The sequence below is a fragment of the Agelaius phoeniceus genome, chromosome 2 (assembly GCF_051311805.1).
Source record: "Agelaius phoeniceus isolate bAgePho1 chromosome 2, bAgePho1.hap1, whole genome shotgun sequence".
In the NCBI taxonomy this organism is placed as follows: Eukaryota; Metazoa; Chordata; class Aves; order Passeriformes; family Icteridae; genus Agelaius; species Agelaius phoeniceus.
Window position 1 is genome coordinate 95,564,938 of NC_135266.1, and position 24,219 is coordinate 95,589,156.

The 24,219-nt window shown below is 44.9% G+C and overlaps 2 protein-coding genes across 2 annotated transcripts; both read right to left on the bottom strand.

Annotated features, from left to right (window-relative positions):
• Positions 1–225: 225 nt before the first annotated feature.
• Positions 226–1,576, bottom strand: LOC129117612 (apovitellenin-1-like). The gene is given in 4 exon segments (XM_054628361.2): positions 226–325; positions 930–1,089; positions 1,463–1,531; positions 1,534–1,576. Coding segments are annotated over 4 exon segments (372 nt in total).
• Positions 1,577–4,831: 3,255 nt separating this feature from the next.
• ILDR1 (immunoglobulin like domain containing receptor 1) lies at positions 4,832–23,473 on the bottom strand. Its single transcript, XM_054628102.2, has 8 exons — positions 23,419–23,473; positions 20,351–20,521; positions 17,868–18,017; positions 17,122–17,241; positions 16,222–16,368; positions 11,785–11,916; positions 9,981–10,786; positions 4,832–8,835 (listed from the first exon to the last, which is right to left on the bottom strand). Exons 1-8 carry the CDS (start codon positions 23,471–23,473, stop codon positions 8,794–8,796), a joined length of 1,623 nt encoding a protein of 540 aa, XP_054484077.1. The 3' UTR covers positions 4,832–8,793.
• Between the last annotated feature and the right edge of the window lie 746 nt (positions 23,474–24,219).

Below are 24,219 nucleotides of genomic sequence, written 5' to 3' on the forward strand. Positions count from 1 at the left end.
CCATGCCCAGCTGCTTGATTTTTTTCTGGGGAGGCTTCAGCAGATGGCTTCAGCAGACGCCTTCCATCTTTTGGTCTTTGAAGGTGGGTTCCCTCTAGTGGCATTAAGAGGAGCATCGATTCTGTCTTATTGACTGATCTTGGTCCGTAGGGGGGGCAGGGGGAAAGAAGACGCTGGAAGGTGTTACACGCTCACATCAGGAAACGCTGACTTGTCTTAATTTGGCTAATAGCCTAGGACTCTTGTGTACCACACGTTCTTTATTTTTTCAATCAGCTGTTCGAACATTATACTGATTTTAGTTGCTTCTTTGGCGATTCTCTGTCTGCAGGAGACAACAGAGTATGTGGTAAGACACTCAAGTGTGTGAGGGTAATTCCCGTCTGCTGTAATTACTACTCTGCCTGTCACCAGGAGTGCAAAGCTCCTCAGCAATCCTAGAGGGGCTTTCCTCAGAAGACAGGAATAGGCAGTACATGTGTGCCATGAGTTACATGAAACTGTCTCTAGGGTGATCATGTTTTTCCTTTTGTGAGGAAGCTCATTCCCCTACGCTGAGCAAGGCATATGCACAGCTAGAGCCAAGCTAGGTTTGTCACTGAGTACTGAGCCCCTCACAGCCCTGCAGCACCTTTCCAGAGGAGCTGATTTCCCACCAGCCAGCAGCCTCCTCTGTCACTACCCGTGGATAAAGAGCAGTACCTGCCATCCCTGTGAACACTGTGTGTACCTCCCTGGGAAGACCTTTCACCAGCAGACCATATCACCTCACCCCCCCTTCCAACACCTCGCTCCCTTGGTACATCAGGCTTTGTTTGCTGATTAATTTCCCCTTGGATCTCTCCACAGAGATAGCTGTTCTTTCTCCCACACCTCCCTCTCCCTTTTCACACATGGCTGTGGGAGTGTTAGTACAGAGCTTTCCATACCTGGCCGCAATAACTGTTGGACTCTGGACAGTATCCAACAAGAACTGGCTGACTTTAGGGGACACCTTGTTCACAGCTTCATAGAAGTAAGATGCAATAGTCTCAGGGATGGCCAGCAACTCACGACGGTCTTTCTCAAAGATGGACTTTGACTGCACTTCTGAGAAAAAAGGTAAAACCCCATGAGGTTTCTCATGTCTCTTGTGTCTCTGGGATCTTCCCCCAGCTGCAGGGGAAGAGATTTGAAATTCTGAGATTCAGAACCTCTCCCAGAATTTGCTCTACAGCATTCAACACACTCTCTTCACCCAGTCATGGGTATCTAAGTCATAGACCTTCCACGGCAGAGTATTTGCACCAAGTATGGGCAGTTTTCATGCCAGGTCTCTACTGACTTGTTCCACACTGCCAAGCACTGTGTATTCATGGTCTTCAACTGAATTATTTGGCTTCATTCCTACTTCATGATGCATTCCTACTTCCTGTAGAGCTGAGCTTTGTCTCAGATAAGCCGCAAAGCTTTTCAGACTTACCGGGGAGAGTGGTGCTAAGGAGCAGAATCAGAGCTATCACCAATGCCCTGGATTGCAGCATGGTTTGAGTACCAGTTCTGCTCTCTACACAGAGAGACCTGCAGGAATCAGCATAGAGTGTGTGGGTTGTTTTCAGAGAAATAAAATGTTGGTTAAACACCAGATTTTTGCAACAAACCTAACCAATAAATGAAGACAAGAACAGAAAGATCATGCGCATTTCCTCTGAAGAAGTGAGGAAAAGGCAGTATAAAAATGTTATCCTTTTCTTTGTATATTCACAAATATCCACAATAATAACTTTCAGAGCCCAAAGAAACACAGGCAGTTAAAGCTAGTTCTTATGAGAGCTAAAATCCCGTTTCAGCACTGAGCAAATCAGTAAAAGTGCTAGAAGTCAGAATAGGTTTCCAAAATGCTTAAGTACAACTGGAAAATTCATATTGTGGGATTTCTTCATTTGATTTGTTTTGGTAAATTGCTCTAAAGAACATTGTGCTGGTTAGTACATCACATACAATGATCATCTTAGTGACCCAGTGATCTGAGTACTTTGTCTTGCTTTAGTTGAGGAAAACCCCAAGTAGCTAACTAGGTTCCCTTGTCTTTTTCACTCTGGGATTAATGTAGCAGACAGTAGCCTAAGCAGAACAAGTTCCCAAAAGTGAATGAATGCAAAATTTAGTTTCATCCGACTTCCTTTACCTTTGTCTTTTAAAAAAGTCAGAATTTGCTACTTGGCACACTGAAAATATTACATCTAAACAAGCTTCCAAACACACTGCATTTAAAAAGCTGTTTAGAAATGAAAATTTATTTATGCCCCCAGTTAGGGGGCTGCATCACTCAGAGGAACATGAATGAAACGTTGAACATAGGAATTGCAAAGGGAAAGTAGGCTGAAAGTCTATTATATATGAATGCTTTGCTAAATCCCGTGGTGTTACAAGTCAATGTTCCATCTTATCCCCCAGTAAGGAGATTTCCATCTGCGCAGATTACCTCCAAAAGCTACCACCCAGTTCACTAGATGTTGGTACAGTTGCTCCTTTACTACCCTTCCTTGATTTTTAATCCCCAAGCCAGTTTTTCTCCGTGTACACAAAAGGCAGAAATTTGCTTCCCAGGAGCATGAACAGATGAGATGCTCTTACCTGCTTTAGAACCTGCAGTCCCTGTGTTCAAGGCACCTGGGAAAAGGTAATGCATCTCCCAACACGGAAATTCTGCAACTCCCACCATGGGCTTGACCCTCCTATGACTGTCTTATGGAGCATCCATCACTCAGCTTCAGAGCAGGTGACCCCAGGTACTCCCACCCTCCTCTATTTCAGCACCATTCCTGGCTACAGAGTGTGAGAAGGGCTCACACTTCAGTTCACAGTAGGAGATGGGGCAAATTAGAAGACTACCTTCACTCATCTATGAGCTAGATACACCAGTCACAAAGTCCAAGCCACCAGAACAGAGTTCAGCTCTTACCTGTCCTGCTTTCTCTCTTTCTCACGCTGAGGTAGGTGCTCATCTGAGACCTGGCATTTATGCAGAGCTAATATAGTGGTAGCAAGGGGTCAAAGGTCCTGCTTTGTTTCCCCATTTGCTCTTTTGCAAGCACATCCAGCTCAGCGGGACAGGCAAGAAGCTGTGGAGGACTCTGGACCTGTTTTTGAGATTTGATAATGGAGGGTCATTCTGACCTGAGCCCAAGAGTTGTGGAAGGCAGCTTCTGGGTCACTGAGCCCCCTACTTTTGCAGGCAACCATTTCATAGAGGCCCCTTTCATAAACTGATCAAACTCCACATTAATAGCAGCTACAGCTGGGCTAAATTTTGCTCCCACTCTTCCTGTGCTCTAACCCCACTGCTCTGACTGTTGGCACTTACCTGCAGCTGTTACAACCAGTTTCCTCTCCATTTACAGCAAATGCATTAACCAAATGGTGCACAGAGGTGTGCACCACTCTCACGCTTCTTTCCGTGTGACCAACTCTTTGCACAGGCTGACTAGATGAGAATACACCTGAGACAGCTGTCAAAACTATGGGTTGGACTTGATGATCTTTAAGGTCTCTTCCAACCTAGTCATTCTGTGAATTCTGTGACCTTACCAGGAGGAACATCCAGCCACGGGATCCCCAGCCCAAGAAACACAGAGCTGTTAGAGTGGATCCAGAGTGGCATAAAAAAATTATCATGGGGTTGGAACACCTCTCCCATGGGGAAAGGCTGAAAGAACTGGGGCTTCAGCCTGGAGAGAAGGCTCCAGGGAGATCTTACTGCAGCTTTTCAATACTTAAAGGGTTCTTATCAGAAACACAAAGACTTGACCAAGGCTTGTATTGACAGGAGAAAGGGAAACAGGTTTAAATTGAAAGTGGGTAGATTTAGATTGGATGCAAGGAAGAATTCTTTACTGTGAGGATGGTGAGACACTGGAACAGGTTGTTCAGAGAAGTTGTGGACACTGGAAGTACTCAAGGCCAGATTGGATGGGGCTTTGAGCAACGTGGTCTAGTGGAAGGTATCCCTGCCTAAGGCAGGGGCAGGGTGGTTGAGATGATCTTGTAAGGTCCCTTCCATTCTTAAGATTCTATGGTAACATCTCCTGACGTTCCCCAGTCCCAGTAAGAAAGTGGCTACATTGCTTCTGTAGGGAATGTTTTCCCATAGCTCATGTTCCAAGTGCCCCTTGGGTCTCCACTAGGTCCTGTCACCTGTGTTTGGCACATGTAGACAGGGGCAAGAGACAGAAAGGCTGCAACACTGAACTACAAAGGGCATCAGCTGGGGAATGGGAGGACAGAAATTAAGCCTACTGTATGAGACCAAACAGATTTCCATTCATATGTTGACCACTTATTTTAGGTGACTCTCACATGTGGGAAGTGCAAAAAGCTCAACCAGTACCTTCATTTATCAACCAAACAAGATTTCTAGAGGACTTTTCCTCTCATGGTGCTCCAAATGCATTAGAACCAAACAGTAAGTGTTCTCATTTTACAGATATGGCAGCCAAGCTACAATGAGTCACATCATTGAAGAGGGCTGCTAGTGGTTTCCACACATTTTTTCACTCTAGTTATTTATCCAAATGACCTTTTTTCTTAGAAAAACAAAGAAAAAAAAGTCTCCAAAATAAGGGGGGGAAAATCCTACATACAAACAAACCATTTTGGATTTTTGTCCAAAAAATTAATAACAGAAGATTCTTACTGATGTATAAAAAGGTTAAGTCAAGAAATAAGAACAGACACTTTTCAGTTCCACTTCTGGTCAAACACTAAAAAGCAATTTATTGCCTAGGAAGAACACACTAGAGCAACTGGTTGAAAGTTCTCTTATATTTCAATTATACATTTTACAGTCATTGAAGAGAATCTACACATTTATAATCTTTTACAGCTGGAATAACATTCAGAAGACCAGCACAAGACACATCATAGGCATTACACTTAGCAGAAACAGAAATGAGCAGTCATTACTTGGAGGGGTTAATTTACGATAACCTCAAGTGTTATTTATTTCTTATGTCAGGTCAACAAATGAGAAGCTCTGAGTGGGTGTTTTAAACTGATGTGCTGCAGGAGGTAGTAACAGAAGGGACTTAGCTGCCCTGTGTGGTGATTCATGCTGCCGCAGAGCTTTGCATTGTGGCTGTTAACATACAAGGCAAGTTCCCTGGCCCTGAAGTCAGCCTAACTTTAGGCAGTGCTATCATGAATACAATCCCAGGGATAGCAACTGGGTGTTTCAGCACTTTCTAGTGCCAAATGGGCAGTTGCCAAGACCATATCAATGATTGCACAGAAGCAGCCCTTGCCCCCCATTCCTGGAATGGCATTCCAGAATGGCAGGGTGCTCTGCAAATAAGCAAGAAAGCCAGATATTGCAAGTATTTTCTTAATCAAAGAAAAATTACATGATTCTTTATCTCTCTTGTGCATCTCTTGTCTGAGGTAGAAAGCAGCCGACTGTAGCATGGGTGACGTTATCTGGCCCTGCGTGGCATGGTCACTTACTCATTACATTATTTTAAATTAGGCAAAAACAGGTGGCTATGAAGGCACTTTATCTAAGACAGAAGATCATTCTTTGGGGGTAAGGTATATTCCTTGTTCTTTCAACAAGAATGGAAGAACAAAAGTTTAGAATAGCAGTAACTCCCATACGTGAAATATTCAACTTTTTCCATCACAAATGAGGTGACATATGAAGATCAGGTCTCTGGAATGGCTAAAAAATGAATCATGAATAAATTGCAATGTAGAAAGAATGAGGCTAGGGTATTTCCTACTGTTATTTCTTTCAGTGTGCTGTATTGGAGCTGCTCAGTTCTCTCTCTCTCTTAAAAAGTGAAAGACCCTGTGAGCTTACAGGAAAAGGGCCCACATTGTATTGTGCAATGCTGCCACAATGGGTTTCATTTATAGCCAATTAAAATCAGAAATAAGCATCTAAAGCTGAGCCTATTTCCTTCCCACTTTTCTGTCCGCTTGAAGCTGTAAAGCATGCGAAGACAGATTTCCTTTGTCGTTATTTCACAGCCCACCAACTGGTGCTTTATGAACCACAGTGGTCTGCAGACCAGTAAGCCTGGTATCATTTCTGCTTCCCTGCTGGATCACCCAATCTACTTCTGTCACAATTTAAGAAATTACAAAATCAACACAGAGATACAATCAATCTTCCCTGAAGAGTTTTGTTTAATGTTTCTATAAACATGAATAAAGTGACTGAACAGGAAATCAAGTATGATATAGATAAAACCTCTCAAAAACTCACTCAACAGTTTGTGAATTGTGTTCACAATCCACAATTAGTCACCCTAGCTCAATTATGGGGACTAGAGGAACAAATAAAGATGGAGGGCTCCTTCATAGATGTGAATTAGAAAGCACCACCTCTGCTGTTAGCATGCTCATACTCCAGCAGCTGCAGCAGCTGCTCCTGTTACAGAGAGAGTCATCTTGGTTTCCTTGCAGTGCAAGCAGCTTCTTGCTCTTGGGAAAACTTGTTGGATATGTATTGGCTTGTACACATTTGAATGTGAAGGAGTGAACTCCTACCATGCAACTATCTTGGGATCTCACCACAGGTCTCAAATAGCCTCTACTCTTTGATGGAGAAAGGGGCAGCCCTTTCCTGAAACCTGGACATTTGGCCTAGGACAGGAAAAAGTTCTCTTGCATGATGTATGAACCTATTGGAGGCACAAGGAGAGAGTCAAATTCCAAGTAACCAATTCAGCTTCCAAGGGTAGAATCTGCAGGGCCCTTGCTATCTGCTAAAAGTCAGCAGAGGGTAAAGCTAATGTAAAAACTGCTTGCTAGTTTTGGAAGAAGCAGCCCCATATAATTTTCTGTCATTTTAGTCATCATAAATGCCTTTTAACTAATAAAAATACCAGTCCATCATACAAAAAGGTAGTTCATAAAATCCTAAGCACATCATAAAATTAGAAAAAAATGATCCACAGACAGTGACTGATAGACTCAAGAGTGATCCTAGCTTTGCAAGTTCTGCAAACACAATTCCCTATATTTCAAATGTGACTCATGGGTCAATTCACATTGTTCAGTCTGGACCTAATGCAGACAAGTACTATTAATTACAGCCCTCCTTTCTTGAATTCAAACATTGGAGCTACTCTTTTAGCTCTTTTTAAAAAAATTGTGATAGTCATCAGCTGTGGGCAAAGAGACCCTCTGTCTTCAAAAAGTAGGCCTTCAGTGCTGAAACAAAGTCAACCAGAGAAGCTCCTTCATCCTTCTGCTTTATCTCCATAGGCAGGAATTACAAATAAGCATGTTCAGCCAAGAAACTGTAGGAAGATAAGCACCCTGGAGTAGCCCTGGGTTGACCAGCAACTGCACTAGATATCCATTTAGGACCATTTGTTCAAAGTGTGATGTTTCCCATCATTGTTCAAAGAAAAGAAAAAAAAAAAAAAAGGAGGTGGACAAAGTGAAAGTCTCTCCAAGTTTTCCAGGGAAAAGCATAAGCACATCAGTAATTAGGACATTAAAGAACAAACAGTAGCAGGGTCCCATGCTGCACTGGCTGGGAAATAAGCTAGGCAAGACAGTCACTGGTACTGGCCAATCTCCAGTGCCTGTGGGTTACAAAATAATTCACAAGATTCTCTAAAAGCTCCTTGCCAAACTGGAGTCTCTTAAATCCAAGAGGTGCCTCTGGCAAGACAGTTTCTCTGGAAGCAGCCAGCATCCACAGAGCTTCTCTTTCTTAGCACATTTTAAATTAAAACAATGGATTAATCTCATCAAGGAGAAATGACAAGATCTCCTTTACAACTGGTCTCAAAGCATAGAGAAATTCTGTATTCTAGTGTCAGGGTGAGAACTGAGGAAACCCTACAGTCCAGCTCCAGATCAGATGCACCACACATGCAGGGCTGGTGTGTCAGGGTAAAGATCAAGGACAGTAGTAAAAACGGTGAGTATAAGCCTTCTTCAGAGTCCTTTATCCCACCCCATGTGGATACATGGCACGGAGAGGAAAGGGAGAATATAAAATGTATGGAAAAGAGTACATGGCTTAGGCAAGATATATTCACCAAAACCATGCTTCCTTGAGGTAAAGGAAATTGTGGTCCATGGTGTAAAGGAGAGTAGTCATACTTTGCTCAGTCCCTGTAGGGAAGGACAAATCTTTGTAATGTTAGCCCTTTAAGTTTACAAATAAATTCAACTCTGGATGAAAAGATAGAACAAGTATCTTTTAAGGCACTAAGGTCTAGGCTCAAAAGAGCAGATAATCTGACAATTTGCAGACATGCCAGTGAGACCTTATTACACCATGATCCTCCTGTTTGGGAGAGAGGCTTAGTGGGGACAAAAGGAAGCCACTGTCCCAGCTATGCTGAGCAGCCAGGCAGAAGCAACAATCATTACACATTCTGAAGCACAACAAAGGGCCTTAGAAAGATGCTGTGCCTCCCCCCACAAAGCTCCCAGGGGACTGGATCAGATGACCTCCAGAGGCCTCTTCCAATATAAATTATTCTACTGTCTTGTGACTTTACAACTCCATGAACATTGGAACCTGCACCAGCATTCTACAGATTGGGCTCATGGCAGTGCCACTGCACTTAATCAGGAGAACGGGTATCTCTCTTTAAAGACTGGAATACACTGTTTACTTTAAAAATCTGCTGTTTCTACTAGAATGTTTTCAACGAACCCAGCCATTGGGTTTGTTGGCCCAACCTTTTATTGCTGTTTATTTGCTCAATCAAAAGCAGCCATGCCAACCTAAATAGTAGAAAAACTAGGAGGAGTCCAGTGGGAGTCTTAGTTCTTCCAGTACTGACATTAAATGACTATGCTTCTTCCACTGTGGGAACTTCCTCTGTCCTGCAAGAGAAAATAAAAGATTCAGGAACAAGGAATGATGAAAGAAAATCCTATGTCTTCCTACCTGCTCTGAGCACCATAACAAAAACCATTTATACATATACACCTTCCAGCTGGAACTAGAATTGCACTTCCCTCCACAACACAGAAAGGAAAATGGTAATGTGCAACATACAGCCCCTCAAAATACTCCCACTTGGTAAAATTCTGCATATGTGTGATAAGGGACACTTAACATTTTTTGATTTAAAAGAATCTTAATTTTTTCAGGAGGAATACACTGTCTAATTTGGAGATTAGCAATTGGATATGAAGCTTTTCACACTTAAGTTGCTACCTGAAGTATAATCCCAGTGCAAACTGACAAGAAGAGCTGTGAACAGTAGCTGTTCACCGCCCACAAAACATATGTTCAATTCTCAGGAGTCCAAACAAAGGAGTCATCCTCTCCACCTCGCCTATAGAATGACACATTTTTCATCCATGCCACCCATGACCTTAAAGGTTATTTCATGTAGCTTTATGGATGTTTTCCCATATGTGCCATATTAAAAATATCATGCACATTTTAAAAGAAATCAGAAGTAAACCAGCACCAGAGATGGTTACAGAGGGATGGATGCTGCTGCCTAGTCTGGAAGTGCTTTCTCCCCAGTCAGTACCAGAACAACTATTTTAACACCAATATATACACAAGATCCCAAAAGCCTCTGGATGGGGACAGGAATATAACATGTCACCCTGTAGGGGACTTAATTTATTTCAGAATCACAGAATCGTAGCATGGCTTGGGTTGGAAGGGACCTTAAAGATCACCTAGTTCCTATTCCCCCACCCTGGGCAGGGATTCCTTCCGCTAAGCCAGGTTGCTCAGGGCCCCATCCAGCTTGGCATGGAACACTTCCAGGGATTTGACTTTTTACTTTGCCCCTGAACACACTACATGCAGGCAGTGCCTCTCAAAAGGCAGCCTCAGCAGCCTGGGAACTCAGCAGCCTCTTCATAACCATGCTGTGCAGAGCACTCCTTGCTCCTTGGCCTCTGTTTGAAAGACAACAGGCTACAGAAAGTAGAAAACATTCCCTCTCACTCCCTAAACTCCACCTTTTCCCTTAGATGGGAAAGCACAAAGGCAGCTGACTCACCGAGCGGGTCCCTGCGCTGCCTTTGTGCTTCTTGTCCTGAGCTGGGATGATTTCTAACGAGCGGTAACTGGGGGGTTTCTCTTCTGGCCACTCCCGCGACCTGCGGTTCCTCCGCCGGCGGTTTGACACTGGCACACGGACTTGCTCTTCTGAGGAGCTCCACGAGCCCCTGCGAGAAGAGGGGGGGGAGTAGCTGTGCCGCCTCTGGCCAGAGTAATTGCTCCTCCCAGCATGGTGCTCGTACTCCCGCCTTGCCCCGGGCTCCTGCCTCCCACCACGATGGTGGCTGGAGCGCTCCTTGGTCTCCTCTGGATAGAAACTGCTGCTGCCCTTGCCCCTCTCAGCTTGGCATGGGGGTGACACATCCCGTCTGGAGTGCTGGGGCCTGCCATTGTAGCCACCTGTTCTCTGCCTCTGAGGATGATCCTCTCGCTGCCTGTCCCAGGGCTCCTGACTGTAGCTGGAATGAGAATCCCCACTGGAAGGCAAGGGCCACCTCCGGTTTTCCCTTCTGTCCTCTGCAGCAGAGTCCCAAGGCCTGGGGGTGCGGGCAGCTCTTTGTGGCCGTGAGGAGTTGCTGCTCCCATGGATGGAGGAGATGTGGTCGGCAAGAGGAGGTGGCACGATGTCGGAGCCCAGCGAGGACAGCAAGCTGGGCTGCACAGCCTGCCGCTGGTGGGAGGGTGGCCGCAGCTGGGACATGTTCAGATTTTGGATTTCAGACTCCAGATAGTCCAAAACACCATTGTTAAGGGAAAGCTGGGCTTGTGGCTGCACCAGTGGAAGACTGTTCTGCAGAGATACATCTAAGGACAAAAAGACAAGAGAACACAGCAAGTCAACAGGAAACACGGAAGAGAAGGCCCTTCTGCAATCATGATCCTGGCTGAGTTGCTTCTCTTCTCCTGCTCCACCTCACTGCAAGAACTGCACAAGTCTCAGGCACCACAACCAGCACATCCAGACCACATGAGGTATGGTGCAAAGAGTAGTAACTAATAAACTGCAGCATGACCTAACATGTTTTAGGCAGTACAGAGGTAAGAAGTCCAGCATACCTGGAAATATAGTCTGTGTGTTTAGAGGAACATTTTTTTCCTACAGCATTGATACCATATTTTATTTACAAATAATCAGAGAAAGACCATAGTGTTTCCTTTTGCATTTCATTGAACTGGGAGAAATACTGTAAAAATAAGAAAATTTTTATATGTATGCACACATACATACACATACGTACAGATATAAGCAACAAATGGAGAAGAAAATTCTTCCTGGTTCATTAAAGAGTCCTTAATTTTTTGTTGCATGCAGGCTAGATCTGTTGCACAGAAGGCAGTTTGCCCTTAATCATTTGAAGACTAGACATTTGATAAGAACTCAAACAAATTGCACCTCACTTGTCCTGTCAGTTTTGGCTATAAGGAGTTGACCGTGACCAGCACAGCAGAACAAAGAGACAGTACCCTCCTCTGCCACACAAAGCAAGATAAGCTGGGTATATTTACCCTGCAGTCACTGGGGTGCAGCACAGATACACCTTAGTTAGTGTTAAACTGCTTCAACCAGCACTGAGCCCAGCAAGACACTTAAGATAACAGGCTGGTTTTATGTACCCAGACAAGTTTACCATACCTTATGCGCTGCAGATGTGGCAGAGCTGTCATTCTAGGACATGCAGTCGTGCTAGGTACATCTTTCTCTCTTTTCTTGTAGAGAGGCTAAAGCCTCAATGCTGAACTTCCCAAAGAAGATACCTGTTTCTCACCCTGATTTCCCTCTGAAATGATGCCCATGGTCTCACCTTGTTGCAGCAGGGGGTTCAGCTGGTAAGAGGAAAGTTTTGAGTTCCTGTCACCAGCTCCATAGAACATGTTGTGTGATAACCAAGGTGCAAGTGCCTGAGCCCGCTTCATGAACTGGTGCCGTTCCAGCACTGTAAAAGAAAAAGAAAGCTTACAGCACCTCTCCACAGGGCACAGCTTGCAGATCACATACCACTTTGCTTTAAAGGCTGTAGCCTTTGGATACAGGAAGTTCACAAAATTAAAATCTCTCTCCGCCCCATGATGAAGATAAAACAGAGCACAGGGAATTCCAATACAAAGTTGTACATCTTCAAAAAAGTACCTAAAATAGAAGAAAAGCTTTACTGCCCAACATTCTGATTCCAGTTCTAGCAACTGGGAAACAAATAACACTATGATTAAGTATGCAGCACATAATAAGTTAAAACTTCTACTTGCCTTGTCATTACAGAGTAGAGCTGCAGAAAGGTGGGAAACAATGTTTCATACATCAAGACATGCAACAGTTTTCTTTCTCTCGAAATTCTTTCAGCTCATCACTGGTCCTTTCCCCTTTTGGCTTTGATTTCCCACTAAATGAGACCTTTCCTTGCCACCATTATGTGGGTTCTGTCCAGATCATATTTTCCACTCTACACTTCATCATTTTCTCTGTGTTTCACAAAGAGGGCACTCAGAGGTGCACTGTCCAGCTTTTCCCTTTCTATTCTTTTGATCACTCTTCTTGTCACTTCATAATTTACCTCAGAATGACTGCTAAAATTAAAGCCTCTAAGACAGTATGGTCAAAGTGGTGAACAAACTAAATTTCCTGCTCTCAACAGCAATGTCCAGGGTGCCAAAAGAGCAAACAGTGGAAATTTCTCTCTTTCACAGAGTTTCCACCACTGCTAACTCCAGACATCTATTTGTGGGGTCAGATTCCAATTTCACTTCCTTTTTTTCATCATTTCTATCTCGCCTCCTCAACATAGACAAGCAGCTAATAAACTGCTCACTTGCCTTCAGAGCATAGCTCATTGCTGCTTCTCTTGGGGGAATACCTAAAAACATCTTACAGAAACTTATTTCTTTGACCACAATTAATCAAAACTTAAATTTACAAGCAAGTAAATTCTGCAAGTCCCTGATCTTACAAAGCCTGGTTTGTCTGTTATTACTGGCTGTAGCTTTTCAGCAACAGTACCTTAAAAAATTTCTCTTTTATGGTATTCCTGGAGTTTCAGAAGTGACAAACTTTTTACTGCAGCCTCTTGTCTGGTCAGGCATGAACAAAACATTACAGGTCAAGAAACAGATAGGAACATAATTGCCTTTGAGACTTTTACCCCTCTGATCAATCTGGCTGAAGCTGGCTGATGAAATTAAAAGCTATTGGAGGGAAAGAGACTAGGGATAGACAGACAGGTTGACTGCATAAGATTTACTTCTTTAAGAAACCAGGCTACAGCTAAGCTCCAATTAATTCTGTCCCCTGGGTTCACTACAGTAGGCAGCATTTAGACTGCACAATCTTTGGGACTGAGCCCTCCACTTTAGGTAGCACTCCAGTTATTAAACATGTCCTCCTTCAGCTGTTTAACTGGATTTATCCAGAGCACCACTTGCAGCAAAAGGACTGACCATGCCCCTCAACACATCCTTCCTTTTCTCCCCAGTTTTTCCAGCTCCACTTAATTCTCCACTGCAAACTCCCTCACTCTCCCCAGTCTGGCTTCAACCAGAGGGAACTACAAAGCTGGAAGGTTCAGGAGTTTTAATCCTAACAATCTGGTATCCTCAAAGTTGTGTGGTCTGAGGTAGGAGTTTCCAAGAACTTTATGTCAAACTTGATTCTTTTCTTTTTTTTTTCCCCAAGGGATATCCTTCCAGTTTACATTTCAAATTTAGAGGACGAGAGAAAGAATACAAAGAAGTGGGATAAACAGAAGGAGAAGGCCTTATCTCTCCCTCTCCTATTCTTCTAATGCCCTAGAGCCTGCTAAGTGTGTGTTCTGGGTTTTGACCTTGGTCTTTGCCTGAGGAGTAAGAGACCCAGCACCTGTGGGCACACCTGCTTAGCATACTCCCTCTTAAGGTAGGAAGGCTGTCACTAGGACCAGTCATCCTCCCCCTGTCATTTCCTGATTTGTCCCTACAGCTGAAGAAATCCAGAATTAGCCCTGGTCTTCCTTCACTATCATCAGCCCTTCTTCCTTCCCCAGATACTTTGCCTTACAATTTGAATCCAATATATACTCTGATTTCCCATCTTCAAAACAGAAGTCACAGATTTTTTTGAAGTGAACGTATTTTTCTGAGGAAGGTCAGATTCACCCTAATTCCAAAACTGCTACCCTGCTTTGCCAGAAAGTTGTGTTGCTCCCTCCATTTACTCTGTTGGAAAAATCTGTTCTCCACCTTTGACAGAGTTTAACAGCGGCTGGGCCAAGTATAAAAATAAAATATTTTGCAACTTAGTGATACCCAGGTGCAAGTATATCCTATTTTCCCCTGATTCATTACTGGAAGAAGTCCACAGCAGAAAAGGAACAAATAGGAACAGAAGGAGGTCGTACGTGTATTTACTCTGATGGGCTTTTCTCAGAGTTTTCCACAGGGAATGTAATTGGCTTGCTCCTGGGCATTTCTAATACTTCTGTACATCAATCCTGAATTACTCAAACAATGCACTCCTTTTATTGCTCATTTCAAACCCACGCTCGTTAATGGTGTGATTCACAGCACCCAGGATTATCCTGTGCCTGTCTCACTGGCACCTGTGACTGTTCAGCAGATCCACGCTGTCCTCTAGTGGCCAACGACAGGGAAGGAAGCACCCATGCTCACCCTGTGATCCTACACAGGTGAGGATTTCTGCCTTCTCTTCAGCTGTGTGGAATGTTATTCCTCAGCACTGTTTTTAAGATGTCCCCTGAATCTATCTTCTTGTGGTTTTTTAAGGCCTCCAGTTCATTTCTTGGAGTGCAAAAAAGTAAGTAAGAGGCAGGAAGAAGTAAAGAGAAGCAGTTCAGCAGTATTAGCAGAGAGGAGCAGGCACATGGATCCTTTGCCAAGTGGATTCAGAGGGCAGGCAGCTTGGATGGAAATCACAGACACAGAATCCAGCATCCAGTCAAGGAGGCTGGACTTCTCTGTCCCTTCTCTCATGAACACGGAGAGGTTTAGAAAACCCTGCAAGAATTCCTCCTCTTTAACAGGAGGAAATAACAGCAGCAGTCTGGAGTGAGCTATAATCTGCAGCACAGAAAAACAGAAAAGAGCTCATGCAAACTCTGAATCTCTTTTTTGCTGAGAACTAGGAAGTCTGGAGGTGTGAGTCTCATCTCCATCACCTCTCTTCCCCTTCACAGAAATTGATTTTTCTGCCAGATTTCCACAGCCATCTCAACGCTACACATTTTACATGACAACTTGTAAGGCCTCCAATGTTAGTTTCAGTTTTACCAACAGAGGGGATATTCTGCTCACTCTTTGTAAGGACTAAGCAAATTAAGCTTATATCTAAAACTCTCACAGTTTACTAACACCCAAGCTAAAATAGCTGTTTTGAGGGTAAAGGTAAATATGAATCAGAGATCCTTGTTCATAAATCCTCTCCTTGTAGCATCTGGGAAAGAACCTGGGGATTTCAATGATAAATAAACATTTGTTGCATTTTGTTACTGTCAGACTGTATAAGCTTCAGGGAGACTAGTCTACTAGTTGCTAACCAAGTTTCAGTTACAGGAATGCAGAGATTATATGAAATTAACAGCCAAAATTCAATCTATAGCCTTACTAAAAGAACAGAGTCTGGCTGCAGAAACTTTATTACTGATAAAAGCAAAGACAACAAAATTTCTTTTGACCCTCAAAACTTCAGAATGCACTTGCAAGGCTGACCAGCAAGAGAAACCATCTTTCTCCACCTTCTTCTCACTTCCTTCTCCAAAGAAAACCAAACCAAACCTTTTTCTAGTAGAAGGAACAGCTCTGAAGAAAACATACAGATAAAAAAATTTCCAATTTTAATGTAATTCTTCTCAGAGCAACATACTTGAAAGAAAGACTAGATTGGAGACTAGTACCAAGGTATTTTCTTGCCTTTCTCACATGCACAGGCATATGAACCACAAGACAGGAAAGAAAGTCCTGAACTACTCAGGCAAGGGAACTGATTGTGCTCTGGACGGTGAGAGAAGCTGGTAACAAGGTGTGAGCAGGGAGAAACTTCTGATAGTTGGATACAGAGGAGCAAGATAGATTCCATCTATCTGAGATCCCCTCCTTGAATTTCAGATTAGCTGGTCTTGGAGGTCACATTGGCCAAAGAAATGTCTCAGTTTATATGGATGCTAAACAAAAGAAAGGAAGTGGAGCTCAGCAAGCTCCCAGCCAAGCTCTTATCTTGACAGAAGCTATAAATGGATGCATATTTGCTTGAACCTCACCTTTCTGATTACAGCAGCACCGTGTTGGACAGCAGCCACACTGGATGTGGCAGCAGCAATACTGGGGGCAGCATTGGCACCAGCATATACCGATCAGCAGAAGGAGGAGGAGACCACCGAGAATGATGAGGAGTACTGTGAGCCAGTCTGTAGGAAAAAAGAGAGAGAAAAAGGATTGATCCTGATGCATCTGTGGAGCAGTGGCCGGTGAAAAGTGAAACGCCCAGGCTAGATAAGTGTCCAGCCAACCTCCAGCCAGTAAGGCACTTCCCCAACCCGAAGTCAGGGCCTTGTGCCTAAGGCGATGTCAAGCCTTGCGGACGTGTGGCCGCAGTAAAGAGCTCCGAAGTCGCAGGATGAAATGAAGAGGCGACCCTCAGTTTCTTCGGGGGGGTGGTTTTATTGGTAGGGAAACGTGCAGGTTCAGGTAGAAGAAGCTGAGAGCCCCGAGGCAGGGAAAGCCTCGGTTTTACAGAGGGTGGGAGGGGTGAAAGATAGCAAATCAGAGAGGGATACATTAAGGATTGGCGTGATCGGAGAACCCATCAAACACAGTTGCGGGAGGGACCCTGGCCCCTAACCCAATCACTCGACACCCTGGCCCGAACTCTCTAGAAAAAGAGGCAGGGGTGTCGAGTGACAGGCAGGCTGCCAGGGGTGGGGAACAAGAAAGATACATTTGGTAACCAAGACAACTGGGGAGGGGTTTGGGGATTGACACAAACTGGTAACAGGGCAGGACTTTCTGAGAGAACAATGGAGGGAAAACTGAACAAGCATAAAACACACCACAACACATCTGGCCATGGTAGCTTACTGAGCACCTCTCCACTGCTGGAGATGTCTTGGGGTGGAGGAGAACAGGAGGAGATATCTTGGTAACAAAGCACAGGCACTTACGGAGAACAATCAGCTTAACTTCTTTGTCCGCATCACCTGAGGTATCTCCTTGTGCTTCCACACTGCAGTAGTACATGCCATGGTCCCACCACATGACCTCACTGATGACAAGGTCTGCTCCTGTGGGAGAGGGATCAAGAGGTCAGTGGGCTCTTTGTGACTGACAGACACTACTTTCAGGCTCCGCCTAAAAAGAGCCCTCTGCATGCCGGAGACAGAGGGTACTGCATATCCCCTCTTCCCAAGCATAGCCATCACCTTCAAACTATCTCATTTCAGTCCACTGAGAACACCTACAAACAGCATTCACTGCCAGTCCATGTTTTCTGCGTTGCTGGAAGCCAACTGGTCTTGGAACACAGATCACTGTCCCTCTTAGGTCAGCAATCCCAATGGGTCTTCTGGTGGAGCAATACCTAGTGCTCCATGGACAGCAGGGAGCATATAACACACCTGGACAATTATGCAGTACTTGGAAGAATGAACTGTGTTCTAGCCTCTGAGCTCCTCAGCTGTTGTGCTCTTCAGCAAAATGCTCTCTGGCATCCTCAGCTCAGCCTTAGGCTGTAGTGCCTCCAAACACCCTCAGGCCAGCTGGGGACAGGGCCCTTCCCTGCTCTTATTCCATTACCATGTGCAGTATATAAGCTACAGATTACATTAGCCATGTATATGCTTCTCTTCACTTAGCAGACCCAGATATTGGATAATTCCTGAGTTCACTGCCTGTCTGGGAGGTCACTCACGGTTCTGAATGGTGATCTTTCGCTGCTGGTAGTCGATGCCCAGCACAGGGTCCTTCTGCCCATATTTCTGGATGACAATGCGCACCTTCCGCTGGCTGTCATTGCAGTCGTTTGAGGGGTCCTGGCCAAGGGCTAAACCAGCCTGGTATGCTACAAACACACATCATCAGAGATGGCAAAAGTTATTTCAAAAGAGCAATTTATATCCTCTTGTGAGCAGTAGAGAAATTCTTGAGTACATTGTGTGCAATTGCTTTAGTTTAGCAAAACAAACCATGGCTTCAAACCAGAAAGCTGCTTTGGAGTACTCAAAAACAAACAGAGGTAGAGCCACAGGAACGGCAGAGATTTTGAGAATGCAGGAGCTGCAGAGGAGATGCCTCCTGTACTCACAACTGAAAGAACAACTGTAGAAAGAAGCTAATGGTGGTAGCCTGGAAGGCAGCTCCCAGTATGAAGCTGAAAAGAAAAAGTCATAAAACACCCAGGAGTACTAGAACTAAAACAAAAGGGTGTTTATCTATCAAGCAAGATCTCCAGACATACATGAACTGCTCTATGGATTGTCTCCCTTTCCCTCCTGTATCCCATTACATGTTGTGGAGCTCATGAAGACAGAAAACAATCCATCACCTGATTCCAGCTAAGGATTAAATGTAAAGATGCACAAGAGAATTAATGGAGGACTAGAGGCAATTTCTATACAATACTCTTCTGACAGACTCACATCATAAACCAACATTGAATTTCCAAGAATTTAGGATCTGAGATTTGGGGAAACGGCTGATTTGGTCAGCATTTTCTGTAAACAGTTCATAGTGAAGAGAGAGATGAGGGTAAAGCTTGTCAAAGGCTCTTTCACTGCTATACCTAAAATGGAGTATGAAGTCCCTTTTGGGGACTATTAGCTTGAGCCTGGGCCTAAAGCACTCACATTCTTCTGGGATCAGCTGAGCCAGGGACCCACCTGCTTGGGAACTAGGCTGTAGAGCACTTGGTAACATGCCTACCCAACCCATCCAGACTGCATAAAGAAGAGTTTGGGCACAGTACCCACTGTGAGCTCAGTCCTAAGTGTACGGTTATGCTATGGCTGGCTATCTAAACATTCTGCAGGGTTTACAAACAATAGAACAGAGCAGAATAGTTCAGTTGGCAGGCATGTACAAAGGTTATCTAGTCCAACTGTCTGATCACTTTAGGATTGACTAAAATGTAAAGTAGTATACTACTGATGTAGTATTGAGCCATTCCCACACATCCTGTCACTGGATACTAGGGAGAGGAGAGCAGCACCTCCCTGTTCACTTCCTCTTCTCAAGGAGCTGTAGACAGCAATGAGGTCACCCCTCAGCCTCCTTTTTCCTGAACTAGACAAGCCCAAAGTTCTTAGCTGCTCCTCACAAGATGTGTCTTCCAGATATTTTATCAGCTTTGTTCCCCTCCTCTGGATGCATTAAGTACCTTAATATCCTTAAATCCTGGGACCCAGAATCGCATACAATACTCCAACTGAGGCCACACCAACAATAAATGTCGCTGTCGAGGCGGTCACGACACAAAGCAGAGACCATAAGCAGTCACAGTTGGCAATTCTTTATTATTGAACATGGCTGACTTTTATACACTTTCTAATTGTTTATGCTTCTTCTACTTTAACTATTAGCTACAATAAGTCAACATAATACTATTAGTGAAAAGTTATAGTGTCTTCAACTAACTTTCTAAAAATACTTCGTCTAGCTGCGAAGTTCTCTTATCTTTCTTCTCTCAGTCTCTTTGGTTACAGCTTTAGAGAGAGCTCTTTATCAGCTTCTTCTTACTTCTCAGCTTCTTCTCGCTCCTTTAACTAACAAGCCTGCTGTTAGCCTCTTCCACAAATAAACATAGAGGGATCATCACCATTTTGGACCAAGTAGTTATCCTGGGATGCAGTTTGTGTACCATATTAAACCCCTTGAATTAAGCTGCCTGCACCAGAACATCTGCACATGAAGTGCTCCCACCACTACTAAATGCTATTACTTAGAAGTCTTCATGCCCTTCAAAATGCATGTGTTTCTTCTATTTCCTAAAATCAGTAACATCTGGTCACAGGTATCCAGCTCCAACCACAGGACCCCCGTGGAATCCTAAAGCCCACCTGTTGCAGGCCCTTGCATTCGTACATGCTGAAGCCTAAGGCTGGGCTTCCAAGATCGACTTGCGTCAACCACAGCTGAACTGTCCTGTACTCTGACTTGATGACAAGGAGGACAAAAGAGCTGCTTTGGTTGGGATTTCTGTGATCTTATAAGGCCTTGACATTTCAAAGGAAATCACAGACATGACCTGCATTTCCTTGGAATGCAGGGAAATGTCACAACCTGGTTTTTGCATAGGAAGGGGTCACTGTGAAAAACCTGTTACTACCCCAGTGAGTCTACCTTCCCCTTTCTTCCCACTTGAAGGGGGATTCCTCAGCAGATGAGCCTAACACTTACAGGCTGAGTAGTAGTCAAAGATGGGGTCCTTGCAGAAGGATTTGAAGCGCCAGGTCACCACCACATCTTGCAGTTGTGCCGAGGTGGTGTAGTCACACTTGAGGATGACAGTGGCAAATAAGGTGGTGTAACGCTCAACATCCTGCACTGTCACCAGGAGCGAGAGGCAACCTGCAAACAAGAACACAGGAGGCTGTCAGCTCACAAACTCCTCAGGCCTCCCATCACAGTATCTGCACCAGAGCAATGACCCAAGTACATCTCCTTTGGCCCCATCCAGGACCTGCACCTACCAACCTCCCAGTGCCTCTGGTGAAGTCATCCAGGGTTACAAACCCTGGTTAGAACAGGAGCCTCATCTTCCCCTGACAGAAGAAAGCTTCATTGGCCCTCTTTACGGACTGAATTATTTTCTCCAAAGCACGAGTAGCCATTGTGCAGCACATCACTCTGTGTTCTCCTTCTGCATAGGGAAAACTGTCCCAGAAGCACATGGGATGGGACTTCCTTGGCTTTTAATCCTAATCAGAAAAGTTCTGCAGCGCCTTATGTTTGTATAGACACCAAATGAATTTTATCAAGGTCTTGCTCAGACACTCATCAAATGTTATCTAATGGTGACCAGGATTAAGACAATACAACTTTCAGACTGTAGGACTGCAGTTAATTGTTTATCACCACTTCAGAACAGTACACATCAATTACTCCCTTTTTTCCTTTTAAATAAAGCTATCATTATGTATTTGTTACATATTCATTCCAACAACCTCCACAGCACTTTCCATCCCAGCAGCTGAACATACTCAAGGAGGATTTGCAAAGTTTCTCATAAGCTATGCTGTAGTTCAGCTATACTCCAGAAACGTCTCTATCTAATTTAAACTTTGATAGTACAGTAAGTTGTGCTTGTCATTAACAATAGCAAAGTTATCACCAGTTGCCTTTGATAAGGGAATACAAACAGTTCAGGGCAAGTGTGGGATGCCCTGTTTGGAATACATGCCAGAGAACCAGGCAGGGACTGCCGTGCTGTACTAGTTTCTTCTTAATTGTGGAGCACGACAGCAAGAAAAGGCAGGAAGGAAAGTGAGATGCTTGAAGGTACCAACTGTACAGGTCTCCATGAACCAACACTTGATTTTTATCATATATTCAAAGATTTTCGCTCTAGTCCATGTTTTCAGGATGAGAGCAAGAGAACAAACTGCTACTGCTATGTAGTAACATCTGGAACACAACTGCAAATATCACTCTTTGTCAAGCATCTTTCAGTGTCCTTTTAGGCTGCCATCTCCACTCTACATTCCAGGCAAATATGAGCTCACACAGTTTCCACACTGTGGAAAAGATGCTGCAGAGGTGCATGCTGCCTCAGCAAGTCATTCTGCAGTAGGGTATTGTCAATGCCACACTTGCTCAGTTTCTGGTTTGAAATGGGACTCTTTGTCAGCCAACTGAAAGCACAAGCAGAGCAAACTCATTTGCCTGAAGAATACCACACAAACATGGGCAAAGCCAGGGAAACCCCTGAATCCAAGGCTTTTCTGAAAAATGAGATATACACACACATGCACTTAAACACAGAGTAGGAGATGTACAAACCTCTAGATAAACCAAGTTTTTACAATGCTGTAGCGCTGCAAGGTCCAGACTGCTGATAGGTAGTTACAGTTGCTCTTATTCAAAAGCACTGTAGTTCCACTCATCTTGTTTCAGCTTTCACTGTGAAATAGCTGACTTTGGGGTGTTAATGAAGAAAATCACAAGAAACCAATTCAAACTCTCAAGATTGGCAAAACCATGATTTGAGTGTCAATTAAATGAAACCCATATGAATTCTGACTTGTCAAGGCTCATGGGAACAAAACGCTTTCCATGGATTTTCTACAACAGCATCTCTCCGGTAAGAATAAAACATTCAAAACCACTGTGTGCTTTTTACTAACAAAACCCACATCTCTTTATGGAAGGGATGCTTTCTCATTACCTCTGTTCTGCAAAACAGCCAGAGTTGAAGGGTAAGTTCCTTATTTTCTAAAGAGGCTGAAAATCTACTGTTCCTCTCCAGATGTTGCTGCATGTTCAATGTTTCTCATTAACCTCCTCCAAGAAAACAAAAAAGTTGTGAAATTAAGGCTGGGTCCTAAATGTGGACTGCATTACTCCACTGCAGGACACTATCTTTCTTATCCTAGTTGGAAAGAATAAATATGGACACCACCAATCTAGTAAGTGTTGGCTACATCTATGGCTTTGCAATGAAGACACGAAGCTCTGGAGCCAGTGTAGCCAAGTTTTGGCTAGAGCATCTCCCAGGAACACAGCTGTCAAGCAAGACAATAAACAAGCATACCCTCCATACTTTTTTGCCTCCTTCAGTGGTCCTCCATGAAAAACTGAACTTTAAAGCCGTACCATCAGCCAAGACCCGGGCATCCAAGAAGCCAAATGACCACTTTACTTCCAAGGGTAGGTTAGAAGCTGTCAGGCAACCCGCAAAGCTTGGCAGAGTGAACACTGCTGGCTGAAGGCTGTCCGTGGGCAGCGAGGTGAGCTCCGGCAGGTGCCCAGCAGGTGCACCAGCACTGCAGCTACCCCAGAAATCCCCAAGAGGTCGAGGCTCCTGAGCCAGTAGCAAAAGCTCGGCTGGGCGTTTGCGAGAGGCCAAAGGGGATCCCCGCATGTTCGAGCCCAGCGCCAAGGTCCCAGCCGAGCTGGCCGCACGCGACCGATACTGGAGGCTGCCAGGAAGCAGGAGGCCACTTCCTCCTAGGAGAGAGGTCAGCCGCACCTTTGGGGAGCGAAACTTGTCTCCGCACGGCTTCGCGCCGAGCTCGGGAGAGCCCCGCGGGCGGGAAAGGGGAACCGCGGGGGGAGAGCGTCAGGCCGGACCGGGCCGCCCCTTCCCCTCACCGCGGGGCCGCCGCCGCTCCCTCGACCCCGCGCCACCTTAACCCCGGGCGAAACCCGAGGGCGCCTCCCGAGTCCCGGCCCCGGCGCCACGGGGGTGTCCCGGGGCAGGGCGGCCGCAGTTCCGGAGGGGGCCGTGAGCCCCGGGCCGCACTCACCGGCCGGCAGCCAGGCCAGCAGCAGCGCCCACCGGCAGCGCCCGCGCGGGGCCATGGCGCGCTCTCCTCCTCCTCCTCCTCCTCCTCCGCCCGGGGACGTCGCACCCACTGTCCCTCCCCTTCCGTGGCACCTGTCCCTGGGCCGGGCGCTGCCGCCGGCTGCAGTCCCCTCCCTCTGTACCTGCACCCTCCGCCGGAACGCCAGACAAAATACCAGTCGGCAGTTTCAAGAACTGCTTTTAATATACATATACATATACATATACATATACATATACATATACATATACATATACATATACATATACATATACATATACATATACATATACATATACATATAATATATATATTCCAAAACATGCATTTATTGTATCAAAATTAAAGTGTGTGTGTATATATATATATATATATATATCTCCTGAACACACAGGTGTATGGGAAGTTAGCCGAGCTGCGCTGCCCGGGGCAGCGCGCCCCAAGCGAAGGGCGCGCGGGAGCGCATGCTAAAGACTGCGGGCGGGAAGAACGTCTGGGGAATTCACGGAATCACAGAATCGGTTCGGTTGGAAAAGTTGGAAAACACCTCCGAGATCCACCTGTCCAGCCTGTGACCAAACACCGCAATGTCAACTAGATCAGGGCACTGAGTGCTTCGTCCAGTCTTTCCTTAAACACCTCTGGGGGCAGTGACCCCATCGCCTCTCTAGGCAGCCCATTCCAATATCTAATCATCCCTTTTGTGAAGAAATTCTTCCTAATGTCCAACCTAAACCTTCTCTGGCGCAGGTCAAGACTGTC

What these genes read in the sequence shown, in the direction of transcription:
- ILDR1 (XM_054628102.2), bottom strand. Translation starts at nt 23,473, where the DNA reads ATGGCCCCGCGCGGGCGCTGCCGGTGGGCGCTGCTGCTGGCCTGGCTG. An exon ending in AAAGATCACCATTCAGAACC is followed by an intron (nt 17,242 to 17,867) that starts GTGAGTGACCTC and finishes CCTCTCCCACAG; the next exon opens with GAGCAGACCTTGTCATCAGT. An exon ending in AGTTAAGCTGATTGTTCTCC is followed by an intron (nt 16,369 to 17,121) that starts GTAAGTGCCTGT and finishes TTTTTCCTACAG; the next exon opens with ACTGGCTCACAGTACTCCTC.